Source organism: Lethenteron reissneri, chromosome 54 (assembly GCF_015708825.2).
Source record: "Lethenteron reissneri isolate LAM-NWPU_2019-01 chromosome 54, ASM1570882v1, whole genome shotgun sequence".
In the NCBI taxonomy this organism is placed as follows: domain Eukaryota; kingdom Metazoa; phylum Chordata; class Hyperoartia; order Petromyzontiformes; family Petromyzontidae; genus Lethenteron; species Lethenteron reissneri.
In genome coordinates, this window is record NC_083832.1 from 5,876,702 (window position 1) to 5,893,107 (window position 16,406).

Here is a 16,406-nt window from a genome sequence, read left to right on the forward strand (position 1 = left end):
TACGTAATCGTTTTTCTCGAAGGGATATTGATGGCCAGTGGTCGAGACTAACGGTGGAGTCGCAGCCAAAGGAGCGAATGCGCCAACAACGATGTCAGCCGTGGGAGATGTAGATGGCTTGGGGCAGGCGTTCATCCAGCAGTGGATTGACCATGGCCGCTGAGGATGTTGATATATGTACATGGAGTGTGACACCACAGCAGAAAAATTGGTTCGAAGCGTGTTCTACTGGTCACTGTTCATTATTAAAAGCACACAAACACGCGCAGGGACGAGTTATCAATTTCAGATTATGCCAAAATTCCATACGCCCGGCATAGATACAAAGTTTTCGGTAATCCCAAACCAAATATTTAAAAAAATGTTTCAGATCCATCCAACAATGATGTGATATCACGGGAAGTTGAGTCATCAAAAGTTACATTACTCCCACACATTTCCTGGTGTTGACGATTATTTTGCTGAAATTATAAAAATGTAAAAAAAGTTTAAATTTACATTTACTGTTTTTTTATGTGTATAAATATATTTAAAAAGAAACCTAATGCATGTACAGAGTTTTGTCGGTCCATTGCTGGATGAGGGTTTTCCCATGTCATGCGGTCGTAGGAGTTAATTGACCATAGTTCACCACGCTCAACAGTGTGGATTCAATAAAATGCAATGGCAAAACAATCAAGACTCATGCAAAGTTAATGAATTTAAATCCGAAAACACAAACGTATCAAATCCCAAATTGCGCATACACGAAGATATCCCGTGTCCAATTTTTGTTTTAATGAAAAAAAAACTCATCCCCTATATATTCGCTGAAGTATTTATATTCATTCATTAGCGTGGGACTGGCTTCGCCCCCCCCCCCCCCCCCCGCGGAATGAATGAGCCACCCAGCTGCTCAGCCACATGCCTGCACCCGCTGATTGCATTCACCGTATGCACGCCGACGTTTCCCGTAACTCAGAGATGCCAGCCGTAATGATGGTGGGCCCTCCTTCGCTGGCAGAAGCCACAAACCCAGGATCCCACCACCACCTCCCCTCCTCTCTCCACCGCGTAACAAAAGACTCCCTCTCTCTCTGCTGTCCACTCTCCGCGTGCTCTCTCCGTGCGCCGGTCACCTGGGCACGCTCAATCACTCGCTCCGCGTTTTTACTGCTTTCGGCGATTCTTCGGGGCTCGCAAGAAATTCCATGAATCAAAATGAGTCGAAGGCGACGCAACGGCAAAACAGCGTGTGTGCGTTCGCGCGCGCGTGTGTGCGTGGAGTGGCGGTGTAGCGGTTAGCGTGCTGCACTACGAACCTGGCGACCCGGGTTCGATTCCCGCTCACGGCCAACACCAGTGACGATTATTTGAACCGGCCCTGGGCCTCCCCTAGGTCGACTCAGCCTAAAATGAGTATCTGATGTGATGTGTAAACATCGCCGCTAGGGAGACAAAGGCGGCCGGGCGTGCTGTTGGCCACCCACCCCCTCGTGTGCCGTGCCGGCCTTTATAGGTGCTCGCTAATAGCACTTGCCCATATAGTCTGTTAAGGCTATACGGGGGATCTTTATCTTTGTCTATAACCACTTTTTCTGGGGAGCGCGGGTGTAGTGGTTAGCGCGCTGCGCTGCGAACCCGGTGGCCGGAGTTCGATTCCCGCTCACGGCCAACACCAGTAACGATTATCTGAACAGGCCCTGGGCCTCCCCTAGGTCGACTCAGCCTCAAATGAGTACCTGGTGCGATGTGTAAACATCGCCGCTTGGGAGATAAAGGCGGCCGGCCGTGGTGTTGGCCACCCACCCCCTCGTGTGCCGTGCCGGCCTTTATAGGTGCTCGCTAACAGCACTTGCCCCTACAGTCTGTTAAGGCTAAATGGGGGATATTTGTATACCACTTTGGGGAGCGGTGGGGTTTTGCTTAACCCGCTGCATTTCGAGTTCGATTTTCGCCCATGGCTACCATCAGTGGTGATTATCTGAATTGATCCTAGGCTTCCCCTAAGTCCACTCAGCCTTAAATATGCACTGTGGAGATGAAAGGCAGCTTGGTGTGGTGCAAGCCACGCTTTAATGGGTGCTTGATTACAGCACGAGCTCCCACCAGTGACATGCTTGTTCGAGCACGTATGGATGTACGTATGTTGAACTTCTTTCGCACCGTACGTAGACACGCCTCCGACGCGGATAGGTCATCCACACCGCTCGTGTAACAAACGACACGCAGATCACGTGTGTGTCGTCATCTGTATCGTTCATCTGAAAATACGAGGCCCTCTTTGTCAACTCATTGCTGGTGAAAAGCTGCCGACGCCAAACAACCAAATCCTCAATGCCACAGGCCCACCCAAAATGCAACGTGCCAGTGAGGATTTGCATGCATCGTGGTGTTTGATCACATGACTCATCAACTCACGGTGCCTTACGTCTCGTCTCATGTCAACCATTTCAATGACCTGCTGTAATCTAGCCTAGGGTACCTCCAGTGGCAGCTGTTTCTGTGTGGCACAAGATGAACGCGTCACCAGCCTGCAAATGGATTAAAGTCTCGCATAGAAATCCATAGGCTTACACGGAGACCCATAGACTCAGCCAGACACCCGTAGACTCAAATAGAGACCCATAGATTGACATAGAGACCCACAGACTCGCATAGAGGTCCATAGACTCACATAATGATCCAAAGACTCACATAGAGGCCACATAATCATTTAGAGATCCATAGACTTACACAGAGACCCATAGTGTCGCACAGACACCCATAGACTCACACAGAGGCCATCGACTCATTTAGAGATCCAAAGACTCACATAGAGGCCACAGAATCATTTAGAGATCCATAGACTTACACAGAGACCCATAGTGTCACACAGACACCCATAGACTCACGCAGAGGCCATAGACTCATTTAGAGATCCATAGACTCACATAGACCGATAGACTTATGTAAATATCCATAGACTCACTCAGACACCCATAGACTCGGATCGAGACCCATAAACTCGGATCGAGACCCATAAACTCGCATAGACGCATTGACTCGCATAGAGCTCCATAGACTCACACGGAGACCATAGACACATAGACTTATTTTTATATATCTAATGTGAAGGACATCGCATGGAATGTGTATTTTTTTATTGTCTTAAAAACAGCATCAAAATCAAGTACAGAGATTAAAAAAGGACCAGGGGAGCACCATTCCCAAAGTGGGAGCACAAACAATCACAACAAGCGTAGCGCCTCCCCCTCCCCTCCCCCAGCTACGATATAGAAAATAATATCGGAGCGAGACAATAGAGAACAATAGGAAGAGGTGAGATAGGAATGTGACGGGCAGAAAATACACGATGGGTGACGACGATGGCGAAGATGAGGCACGAATCAACAGCAGTTATTTTTTACCCCTTTAAGCCACCACGTGTGTGTGATACGTGACCGAATGTCAAAAGGTGGACGTCCGAATGTGAAGCGTCAGCGTTGTTGCCCCCCGCAGTGCGCGAGATGACCTTCTTATCATCACACACAGTTAATTCCCAGGAATCCTTACGGGGAGTTGCCTCTGCGTGTCCTTTGCCCGTTGACATCGACGCTACGTGACGTTAGCTGGGAGGGCCTATTTTAATTTGAGCACCCACAATCGATCAACGCCGATTTCGTCGAATTTCCACTCGGAGATTCCACGCGTCCGAAACGTCATCGTCGTCATCATCATCAGCCACGATCAATGCACCGCAGGGCGAAGTCGACCCCAAGCTGTCGAGATCTCTAACAGTCCGTCGATGTCGTAATCCACCCGGCGTTAGCACTCGAACGGATTTGCAATGTCATATTATGTTGCAAAAAAAAGTTTCCCACGTGAAACAAAACGCATTTGTTACGCAACACATCGGCAGCGCCACCTGATTGAATCAATGCTGGTGGGCTTGCCCATCTTACAGGCAAGGACCCTATCTTTGCGATATGGGGTCCTAGATTACTGACACTTCCTTCCCAAGGATCTTCGTTCTAGTCCAGGGGTCCGGGAATACTGTTAGCACTGCACTCCGGAGCCGAGTGCGGCTCTTTAAGGACTGCTGCTTCGTGACCCTTACTCATTAAGGACTAACACCGTCTCGTATTCACGTTGCGTTGTTACGGCTCTTAAAATATTGAGTATTTTTTTTTTTTACTTACCACCGCATTCGAACAAAAATGTCTCCTCTCGTTAATTTTGGTTGCCGGCCGCTGATCTAGATCATTAACAATCTCGCCCGCCCGCACCGGTGACATTCTCTGATACATCTACATTTTTGGATGAATTATCCTGCATCGCGGAAAGGGGTTTCCCGTGGAATGCGTGAACACGCTCAGCGGGGAAGGGATTCGGGGCGGGTGCAAGTGCTGCCTGGGATTGTAATGGTTGTCCCGCGTCTGTGTACACACACGAGCTTTAATGGGAAATGTCATTATTTTGTAGGCATGCATTGCACTCATGAATGCCACGTGCCCGCTTGCTTTATAACGTCACTTGCCGCCCTGTGTGCCGTTGCCCGTTAGCACAGGTCGTTATTAATAGTGGGTTGAGTTTTGTCTTTTTCATGCATTTGACGTAAATCCAAATATCGCCCCAGCACCGTCGCTGACATGCATCCGTGGGTGTGTGTGTGTGAGTGCGTGCTGTGTGTAACGAACCTTGCGACCTGGGTTCGATTCCCGCTCACGGCCAACATCAGTGACAATTATCTGAACCGGTCCTGAGCCTCCCCTAGGTCGATTCAGTCTCAGATGAGTACCTGGTGCGGTGTGTAATCATCTCCACTGGGGAGACAAAAACGGTCGGGAATGGTGCTGGCCATCCACCCCTTCGTATACCATCCCGGCCTTCATAGGTGCTCGCTAACAGCACTTGCTCCTACAGTCTATTAAGGCTGTACGGATAATCTTTGTCTAAGGAGCTGCAGTGTAGCGGCTCGTGACCTGTTCTCCGAATTCGGCCACCCGTGTTCAATTCAAGGGTGGCACAGTCGGGTTTTTTACAATCGGGTTTAATTGTCTTTTTATATTAAAACCGATCATCTGGTTTAATTGGTTCTAATGCAGAACCGCACTTCTCAACGATGGGCTTCATCCATTCCAAGCTAAGGAACTCACTGGCGCCCACGATTGTGGAGAAGCTCGTGTTCATCAAGACCAACCTGCCCGCTGCATTCTATGACTACCCCGTGCCCGACGCCCCCCCGAGTACGATGATAGCAGCACCGACGAGGAAGCAGCCTAAGCCTAGCAGAGTTTCCTATTCATTAAAGCAGGTTTTAATTCCCCAAAATCGGGTTTAATTGTATAAAAAAAATCCGATGCCTGCCGCTGGAAAATTTGGGTTTTTTCGACCCATGGTTCAATTCCTGCTCCCGGCAGTGACGTTTATCTGAACCGGTCCTGGATCTCACGGAGTTCGACTTAGCCTTAATAAATCACGAAGTTCGACTTAGCCCTAATGAGTACCTGGTATGATGTGTTATCATCGCCACTGGGCGAGGTGCTGGTCACCCACCCCCTCGTGTGCCACTCCAGCCATCAAATGTGCTCGCTAACATCCACTTTCCCCAAAAGCCTGTTTCGGCTATACGGGGGATCTTTGTCCTCGTGATAATCATCGGGCGAGTGCTATGCTCAAAGATGCTCGTAGATTATTATTTTGTTCAGTTTTTTTTCTTCTTCTTCTTCTTCTTCATGAATCACGATGCGAAACAAGGTAGGCCGATATGAGCGTTTGTTCTTTCCGCACGCGGAAATGTGTTTTTATCTGCGCCCGTATTAACAAGGCTCATTTTCGCTGCCTGAAAACGGTTATGCTAATGGGGTGTTTATTTCCTCCCACCCCCCCACCCATGTCTCTTTGTCAACACGGAGGCATTGCATTTTAATAGCCCGGGCATCCTGCTCAGGCAGCTCTCTATCGCGGTGGCAGTGGGTAGGGGGGTGGGGACATTTAAACGCCACGTGCAAAGAGAGAGAGAGAAAAAACAATTGATTAGTTATGGCTTGTCACATTACCCGCCGCTAACAAGCCAGTGGGCGGTCTCTGCCAAATGGATTCAATACATCAAGCTTAACGACACCTCGCTGCATCGCGCAACACACACACACACGAACACAACGGCAAGTATGAGTAATAGCAGCAGTGGTACAGACGGGTGGGGGGGGGGGGGTCTTGCTATTGATGACACCGGCTGCTGGAAGCAGCAGATTGACGGATGTCTCCGATCGGAGGCCTTCCCCTCGGAGGCCGTTTTGAAGAAGTTGCCGGCGGCTTCGTCGCCTGCGTCGTGGGATGCTCGTTGGGGCGCGATGGCAAGATGTCATCTCCCTCGCGAGATGTTATCTCCCTCGCAAAAGATGTTATCTCCCTCGCCTCGTATGCAGGAGGTCCGTGACACCTGTAATATTTGTAGTTTGCGTGTCTCCCTCTCTTCTCGTGGCCGCGTGGATTAATCAACGTGCATTCAGAGTTATTTGGCTTCTATAAATTTCCACGTGGTGCTAATTATTTTCCACCGCGCTACCGAGCCGCGCCAGGGCAGCGCCGAGCCAGCCCGGCGTGGTTCACAAGGCACCAAATTATTTTTCCACTGCGGAACCCGAGCCGTGCCACCGACGTCGCGTGCGACGAGCGCGTCGAGACGTGTGTGGGTGGTGTAGTGCAGTGGTTCTCAACCCGGGGGTATGTGGCAATGCCCCAGGGGGGTACGTGATATCATGTATAAATATGTGAAATCATATCAGACATAAGAGTCATTGGTGAATAATGATGCATGGATCTGGCAATATAAAATAACTACGATACAATTTGCATCCATATGGTAACCTGGAACGATATGAAAGCACTTTCTAAGCTCCCTGATTGTGCACAATGCGGGTTTACAAGTGCAGCCAGGGAACTAATGACATCTCGCGCGCAGAGCGTCCGATGATTTTGTTTTAATTTGCTTGCGGTTACTAGCGGCTAGTTAGGTTATACATCTCACAAAGTGGACAATTGGTTAAAATATTGATGTTCATTATTCATACAAAGGTTGAGAAGCACTGGCGTGGTGTGCGCTGGTGTCCTTACCGTGCACTCACCGAATGTCACGCACAAATGTCCCGAATGTCACGCACAAATGTCCACAAAGTGGACAATTGGTTAAACTATTGATGTTCATTATTCATACAAAGGTTGAGAAGCACTGGCGTGGTGTGCGCTGGTGTCCTTACCGTGCACTCACCGAATGTCACGCACAAATGTACGCGTCATTATCTCCACCCCTGGCCCTGCTTGGCCCCAAGCCACATTCAGACACCGCGTGAGGTCAGCGTATCCCGGTTTCTGGTTCTAGCGCAACATGGAAAACGGCCAGTGGAGAACCAGCCGATAGAAATATGGGAGGCACTGCTGGCACGTCCATATAACATTGCACATGTTTCGATTTAAAGCTTTCGTGACTGCAGGGATTCATCTTCTTGGTTCTTTCGCTAAAGTCACGTAGAAGGGAAGTAATAAAATAATAAAAATAAAACATAATAAAATAATTCTCACGACGTTTCGACCACAAGGCAAGTAGCCGTCTTCAGGTGAAGAATGAAACACTGCCAAGCTTGGAGCGTATACATAAGCTGGGTTGGAGATGGAAGAAGAGCGCCTTGACAAAATAATTTGCACCTCCAACCCAGCTTATATATACGCTCCAAGCTTGGCAGTGTTTCATTCTTCACCTGAAGACGGCTGCTTGCGTTGTGGCCGAAACGTCGTGAGAATTATTTTATTATGTTTTATTTTTATTTTTTTATTACTTCCCTTGTACGTGACTTTACCGAAAGAACCAAGAAGATTGGACATGTTATCCCGTGGATACAAAATGCAGGTTAAGAGGAAGAATCGAGGCACGTTGTCCTATAAAAAAAAACGTGATAACCCACACGCGAATAAACATTAAAGCACTCATCAATAACATTCCCTTAAAAGAAAAATAAATACAATCGGCGACATTTTGGGCAATGTATTTGTCAGGTAATCCATGCTGGCTTCATTCCAAAACTTTGTGCCCTACGTTTTGATAAACCATTGGAGGTTTATCGCGATATCATCTGCGCCCAGTTTTGTTTTTATTCATCCCCAGCTAATTGAATAGCCAGTCGATAGGCTAACATGGTGCTCACGGATCACCGTGCTCGATGATTACGGGACAGGAGGGCTGGGCGAGGGGCGATGGATCTCGGCGACATGCCGAGGAACTTTAACAAAAATTAACCCGTAAAAAACAAAGTTTTTCACTATAAATCCTTTATATGCGTGGCATCGGGGCGGCGAGAGTCCTCTCGTCCTCTGTTTTGAAATGGCTGCCACCTATGGGTCAGATGATTGTCTGGCAGCATTAAAAAATTGGTAATTAAATATTTGAAAAAAATTCCCTAAACAGTGTAAAATTTTGGAAAAACATTTTCACGAAAATGCATTGTCACGCACAACGAGTCTGTGCAAAATGTCAGCTCGATTGGATCACGGGAAGTGGGTTAAAAAACGACCGAAAGATTTGCACGGTCCTAAGCAAGCAAGCGAACTTAATATAAAGGATTTAAAAACGGTGCCGTTGGTTGGCTCTGCTCCGAACACTGCGGCCCCTTATGAGATAAACAAATGTGTAGTAAGTTCGAGGAGACGATGTCGGAGTTGAGGCACACTCTGTTTATTAACCCAGGGACAGGCACAATAGTTGAAGGGGTATCGGCCCCTTCACCCGTACTATGGAAAACCCACCCTAGTACTAAGCCCTCTGTCCTGTTCCCCAGTCCTCCTCTACTGGGCTACGGGAGGCTGACTGATCTGGCCCTGGCAAGCACAGATCTCGGCACCAGCTAACCAGCCTTGCCCTGATAAGGGCAGCGGTCCGGGAGCTCTTGGGCCGCGCCGCTGGCTTACCCGGCTCGGCCCTTACAAGGACGGCGAGACCGGGGAGTCCCAGGGCCTAATCTCCGAGCCTTCGATCTTCACTGGTCAGCTTCGTGTAGAACTCCTCGAGCTCTCTGGGTCCCCACCTTTTATAGGGATCACCTCCGAGGGCTGGGGGCGTGGGCAATAACGGATGCGGACGTCGGTGTGACCACCCGTGTGTGTGAGTGCCGACACCCCTGTGTTTGTTGTCCGCCGTTTCTCCCGTAATAATCCCTACAAATGCACAGCACAAATTAACGGACGGATTAAAACCTGCAGAGTGACACAAGACGGCTGTGCAGCGGCAAACCAACAAGGGTTGGATTGTAATGAGTCACGTTGGTCGCAGTGACTCACAAAAAAGACGTAGATTCTTCCATATCGCCTTAACAGACTTTTAGGGCAAGTGCTGTTAGAGATCACATATGAAGGGCGACACTGTGGCACACGATGGGGGGGGGGGCAGCACTACGCCCGGCCGCCTTTGTCTCCCTCGTTGCGATGTTTTCACACCGCACCAGGTGCTCATTTGATTCTGAGTCGATCTAGGGGAGTCCCAGGACCGGCTCAGAGAATCGTCACTTGGTGTCGGTGGCCGTGAGCAGGAATCGTTACTCGGGCCACCGGGCTTGTAGCGCAGTGCGCTAACCGCTGCACTACCACTCTCCTCTTAGCTTGCAACAAAGATAAAGACAAAGATCCCTCGTATAGCCTGAACAGACTGTTTTGGCAAGTGCTATTAGCGAGCACACCAATACAAATACCAATATCCGACATTCGCCACTCAGTGACGGTGACGTCACCACGGCGCCTGTGCCAGGCCAGGTGCACTTTGAGGCCACGTGAGTTGTCGAAGGCTCGCTGCTGACAGGAGGTCTCGGGGCAGACCCAGGTGCCACGGGATGGCTGATTTAGATGACCGGTAGTTGCACCAGCTGTGCCCCCTACTGTGCCAAACTTGCTGCATTTTATCCGCCCGGCGCTCCGCTCGTCATTGTGAGCGTCGCTCCTCTGCCCTCCGTTGTTGCTGGAGGGGACGACTGCCTCCAACTGCCCAGTAGCAGCAGCATTCTTCACGAGCCTCCTCCACAGCAAATACACACACGGACGCGCGCGCGCGCGCACGCCTACGACGGAACGGAACGAGCGTGGGTGACTGTGTTCGCTTGTTTTGTGTTTTTTTGTTTCCGTTGCAGTCGAGTACTGGAAGCTGCCAAGAAGGCGAACCAGACGGGCCACTTCATCTGGATCGGTTCGGACAGCTGGGGCTCAAAGATCGCTCCCATCTTCCAACAGGAAGACGTGGCCGAGGGAGCCGTCACCATCCTACCGAAGAGGGCGCGCGTCGAAGGTGAGATAGCACAATCCAACGATCGTTTCTGCTCATTCAATTTTTAATCTTGGATGCAGCCGGCATGACATCTTTGATATCCGTGTCACAGGCTCATGCATGGCCGTGTTTCCAAGGAGGCGTCCAACGCTTTATTACTTAGAGAGATCGATAAGTCATCTTTGTGAGCAAATATACATTATCCCTTGCGCGGGTCTCCCTGTAACCACGGCTAGAATTTAAGGGGTGTGCCGCCCATGGGTGGAAAAAAACCCGATTTTTCCAGCGGCAGGCATCGGGTTTTTTCTTTAATACAATTACACCCGATTTCGGGAAATTCAAACCTGGTTTAATGAATACGAAACTCTGATCCAAGGCTTAGGCTGCTTCCTCGTCGGTGCTGCTATCGTACTCGGGGCCGTCGGGCACGGGGTAGTCGTAGAATGCGGCGGGCAGGTTGGTCTTGATGAACACGAGCTTCTCCTCCACAATTGTGGGCGCCAGTGAGTTCCTTAGCTTGGAATGGATGAAGCCCATCGTTGAGAAGTGCGGTTCTGCAATTAGAACCAATTAAACCGGATTTCTCCCAAACTCAGATGATCGGGTTTAATATAAGAAGACAATTAAACCCGATTGTAAAAAAAAAAAAAAACGACTGTGCCACCCTTATTCTTAGGTTTTTTCGGTAAAGTCACGAAAGTAAAAAATTCAAATTAATAAAATGTAAAATTAAATAAAAATCACGACGTTTCGGAGGCAACACAAGCTTCCGTCTTCAGGTGCCACCCTTGCTGCCGCCGTGCGTGGAGCGGCGTTTTTGTTCGCGAGAGGAAACCTGAGTCTCTGGTTAAAAAGCGCACTTCTCACACGAAAGGGGTCCAGGACACTCAAAGGTCCACACGGATGGGTGCGCGAACACAGCTGCTCCACTCGCCAACTCCTCGCAGTCCCAGCTGGTTTGGAAGTTTCACAAATATGCGTGATGCACCAATCCTCTCCTCCGTCGCGCACGAGTATAGCCACGTGCCACCATGCCCTGGCTCGATCGCTACGTAAATATTTGTTTTCCTCGTGTTTTGTCGTGATAGAATGATGGAGAGTTTCTGCTCCCATTATACTCTGTTGGCAACGCCCTATCTGCGTGCGTGGTCTTGTTGCTCAGCTTTGTCTCATTAAAACAACATATATTAATATTCCCCCCCTGGAGAGTATTTGGCCTCCACTTCAATGCTGGCCAGACATCGTGGAAGAGTTGGAAGTTACTTACATTTTACCCCACCACACGTGACCTGCCAACCGACTGTAGCGTGCCCATTCAGCACTGCTGGCTACTGGGTAGACAGAGGTGGCTGGCGGGTGGGTGGACAGGGTTAAGCTGGTTGGGGTGGAATCCAAGCACCGTTGCCGATTCAACTCCAGGGTTGCGATTTCCGCATGGAAAATGCGGAAGGAGGGTTCAAATTTTCCCGCATTTTTGCTAAAGTCAACCGCAAACGGTGGAAAGACTACTCCTATGACCGCGCGCTTTTAACAACACGTTAATGCGTTCTATTGGAAAGGATACATCATGTACATGTGCTCGTAATCACGGCTCCGCATTTGAATAAAGTATGTGGTTCTTGTGCGGAAATGCGGAAATCATATATTCATTCCAATCAGTTACTCAAAGCCCTACGTGATGCTGGGCCTTGCATGTATCCTTTCCAATAGAACGCATTAACGTGTTATTAAAAGCGCGCGGTCATAGGAGTAGTCTTTCCACCGTTTGCGGTTGACTTTAGCAAAAATTGCGGGAAAATTTGAACCCTCCTTCCGCATTTTCCATGCGGAAATCGCAACCCTGTTCAACTCCCGTGCCGGGAGTAATGCTGCCGTGCAGTGTAATAATGGTAAGCGCACTGGACTTGCTATCCAACAGTGGCCGGTCATTTTTTTATTCCACCACCCCTCCCCGCCTGGCCTTTAAAATCAGTATGAGCTCGCTGGTAACACGTAGCGGCAGAGTCAAAATGATGTCGTGCCGAGTTGAGCCTCAGCGGTGGGTTTGGTGGGATTTCAGTTTCAAGATCTGAAATGTTTTTACCCAATTATTCAAATAATTGGATCCTGCATCCGAGACTGCCCTTTGTGCTGGGCACCGTGGGAAGTGCAATGTTAAATTGGAATACTGTGAAATTATGTAGATGGGTGGCCTTTTCTTTTGAGAAGGAAGACTTTTTTTGCGTGGAAACAAGATTTTGAAATCGCTATCCCGAGCCTGTGGACCATCAGTCGCCTTGGAGAGAAATAATTGGAAAGCGAAAACAAAAGTATCTGAAAATATGTGGTTCGCTTTGCAGATACATCTTGTAATATTCATGGGGGGGGGGGGGGTGACTCTCAATACCGTTCTTCGTATCCATTTTTGTTGGCACGTGACGAGCAAACGCAACGCAATTAATACGAGGCTCAACATTGCCACGTGGGGTGGGTAGCCTTCAGCGGACCAAAAGCACTTCGCTGGCACACACACGCGCCGACACCCTGGATCACAACGTTGAGCCTTCGCAGCCAATAACGGGGACCGGTAGCCAAATGCCAAGTTCTCACAGCGTAGCCGCAACGTTGGCCTCGCTACGTCGAGATGGAAATCATCCACAGCGATTCCCACCTTCCAATTCGTAAACAAGCCGCCACCATCCACCCCGCACGCATGCACGCACCGTGGAGAAGCGACGCCTCGACACTGCATCGACGACTCAGAATCTGTTCATTTAGAACGGAGAAATCCGATGAGCAGCGAAGCTCTTTTATTATGCACACGTGTCCGGTAGTGGGCGGGTCAGCAAGTTAACGACAACGAGACTGACCAATCACGGTCGCGCACGTGGCGAGCACGATGCAAACTCCCCTGGCGTGCGTAGCACCGCAGTAGACAAATGCACCCTTCGCTTGCAGAGGTGCGGAAGACTCCTTTGTAACTTTCAAAATGTTCTGAACAACGACTGCTGCTCAAGATGCCGTGGCCTTGGTGTCACGCCGCACGCGCTGTCACACGGTGGCGGCGAACGCGAAAATGTGTCGCCTGGGTAAAAAACACACGCAAAAAAAACTGAAAGTGACGTTCATTTCTCAAACGCCGAATGGTTTTCGTGCTCAAAATACTTCACAAGTAGATACTGGTTGTGTGTGTGTGAGAGAGAGAGAGAGTGCCTTTGTATGTTTCCGTGTGTGTGCGTGAGTGAAGTAGTGACAGTGTCTGGCAACAACTTGTTAATGAACGCAGTGACCTGGGTTTAATTCCCGCTCACGGCCAACACCCGTGACCATTATTTGAACCGATCCTAGGCCTCCCCTACGTCGAGTCCAACCTCAAATGAGTACCTGGTGCGATGTTTAAATGTCTAGATTTGAAGCTTTCGTGACTGCAAGGATTCATACTCTTAGGGTTTTTTCGGTAAAGTAACGTTGGTAAAAAATAATTGGAATAAAATAATAATAATAAATGAAAAGGAATCAATCAAATCACGACGTTTCGGAGGCAACACAAGTCTCCGCCTTCAGGTGGGACCTTCACAGTCAAATTTACTGTATCAAGTGAAGGAAGTCCAAGAGACAAAAAAAACCGAAGAGTATGTTTAAATGTCGCCACTAGGGAGACAAAGGTAGCCTCCACGTGGTGCTGGCCACCCACCTTCTCGTTTGCCATCCCCGCCTTCATAGGAACGCGTTACAGCACTTGACCCAACAGTCTGTTCAGGCTATACGGGGCGTATTTGTCTTCGTTTCTGCAATACTTCTGTTTAAGTATTATTTTGTTTTCGGAGTAAACAGCCAAGTGGCTCGGCAGGAGAGCGAAGAGCTCGCAATTATAAAGTTGCGATTTCATATCCTAGCAGGGGGTTGTCTTAACGCATCATACCTCTAGGGTCGATAAAACTAGCACCGCTTCGTAGGAAAATTGAGAAGTGGTTGTCTTATGGATAGACTCGTCGCTACCATAGGAATGTGGACTTTCCACATTCCTATAGCGGGAGGTGAACAGCACCTAAGATGCTCATTTGTTGAACAGAAAACGTTCGCCCTTCGTGTGAATACAAACACTACACAGGATACAACCCACAGTTCGTTCACCTGTGAACATTGGATGTGCAAATAGATCCAGTTTAAAGAAATATATAAAGATACCCATTTGAGCAGGACATCACCTTGACTTTTTTTTTCTCTGACGGAAGCCTCTTAAGATGTTGCCATCTTGTTGACAAACTGTTTTGCTCTCTTGCATCTGAGTTCAGCCGAAACCAAACAGTGGCAGAATCACTCACTCACTCTCTCTCTCTCTCTGCTCCATACATTGCGGTATTTCAGTCAGAAACATAATTGGATGTCGATGTTCTTATTTTAATTCACTTCGTCTCACAATTACAATTGCAGCTGTTGGGCGACGAGCATATCCTGATGAGTTGATGATGACGTCACCCTGCTGCTGCTGCTCTATATAAGAACGGGAGACAGAGCAGAGCCCCTCACCATTCTGGCAAATTGCCCGATGATGCTGGATGCAATTACCAGCGAAACGTCGTACTCAAAAATTGTAAATGTTGTGGTTTCACGCTTCAACACACCGGTGGGCTAAAGCAGTGAACAATTTGTCTTTTGTCAACGTGACACTTTTTTACTGATTGGCCGTGTCGGGTGGTGGAGGGTTACGACACATTTATAAATAACGCCATCTAAACCCAAAAACTTTAATTATGAGCATATCCTCGTGGGACGTTGCAATCACACGCTTCCGATTGGCTATTACGGTTTCGGCCAAGATGTTGTTTTGGCGCTCGAGTAATTGGACGATGGCCCCTGCGTTGTGACGTTGGTTGGACGTTCAATGAGGGTACAGCTGCCTGATTGAGGTAAATGTCCTTTGTCATTGATGGCTGACGGTATAATCCTTCCTTTTCCAACTGCAAAGTGCAAAGGAGAGTGAGTTTTTTGTTTGTTTGTGCCTCGCTGCCGTCTAAACACGCAATCAGGAGCAGCATCCATCGTGCACGACGTCTCCCCTGAGCCACACGTGTTGTGAGAGTACTTTGGCCGCTGCTATCAATGTCCACGTGATGACGATAAGCCGCTGCGATGAGCGATCATTCGTGACAAGCGAAGTCGCTTCTGAAAAAAGAAACGCACAATTCAGTAGACCTAAGCTGGTAAAATAAAAAAAATGTGTTTTTTTTTCTTGGTTCTTTCGGTAAAGTCACGTAGAAGGGAAATAATAAAATAATAAAACGTCGTGAGAATTTAATTGTGGTGTATTTTATTATTTTATTATTTCATCAGGTGAAGACCAGGTCTGTCGGGGAGACAGCGTCTGACGGCTGCTTGCGTTGTGGCCGAAACGTCGTGATAATTATTTTATTATGTTTTATTTTTATTATTTTATTACTTCCCTTCTACGTGACTTTACCGAAAGAACCAAGAAGATGAATCCCTGCAGTCACGAAAGCTTTAAATCGAAATGTGTTTTATTGTTTATTTTTAATTTCACGAGACGGCCGCCGATAATGTTTGGCTACGAAGATGACGACGATGACGGAATGTACAGGGGGTTATTTATTTTTTGGTTATCCGGCGTGTCCTACAATTTTTTTTCCGTGGCTTTTCCCTTCGTTTTGTTGCTCCTTCACGAGCTCGAGAAATAATCCCGGCGCGACTTTGCTTTCCGCGTTTACGATGGAACCGCCAATCGAAGCGTCCGCCGATTGTCACGGCGTGAGATGTTCCCCCGGAATGGGGAAAAAAAACGGCGTCAATCCAATTTTACGCGACGAATTACAAAATTACAGGTTAAAAAAAAAAATTCGAATACTGTATGGCCAATTTCGCGGTGAAGGTATTACAACAAAGAATAAGGAATAACAATATCGGCAAGAGCTGATGTGAAATGATGTCTGTGCCTATGCGTGCTGTCACATAATGAAAGTGTGATATATAAAATGGGCCTCTGCGCTCCTACAAGAGGAAGCTCTACTTCTCTCAGATCTATGAGTCATTTCAGCACCAATGGAATTGTCCGTCTCTAGATTGTATTTATGTTCGGTGATGCCCCGAAGAATATTCATCCATCGAAAAAGAAATGTAATGAATTTTGATAAAAAAAAAAAATCTC

General features: G+C 48.3%; 1 protein-coding gene across 1 annotated transcript in view; it reads left to right on the top strand.

Annotated features, from left to right (window-relative positions):
* Nucleotides 1-16,406, top strand: part of LOC133356572 (metabotropic glutamate receptor 8-like) — a 172,114-nt gene that overhangs the window by 130,157 nt on the left and 25,551 nt on the right. Inside the window, exon 5 of the mRNA XM_061574159.1 lies at nucleotides 10,131-10,285. Coding sequence (XP_061430143.1) covers nucleotides 10,131-10,285 — 155 coding nt within the window. The remainder of the gene's footprint in view (nucleotides 1-10,130; nucleotides 10,286-16,406) is intronic.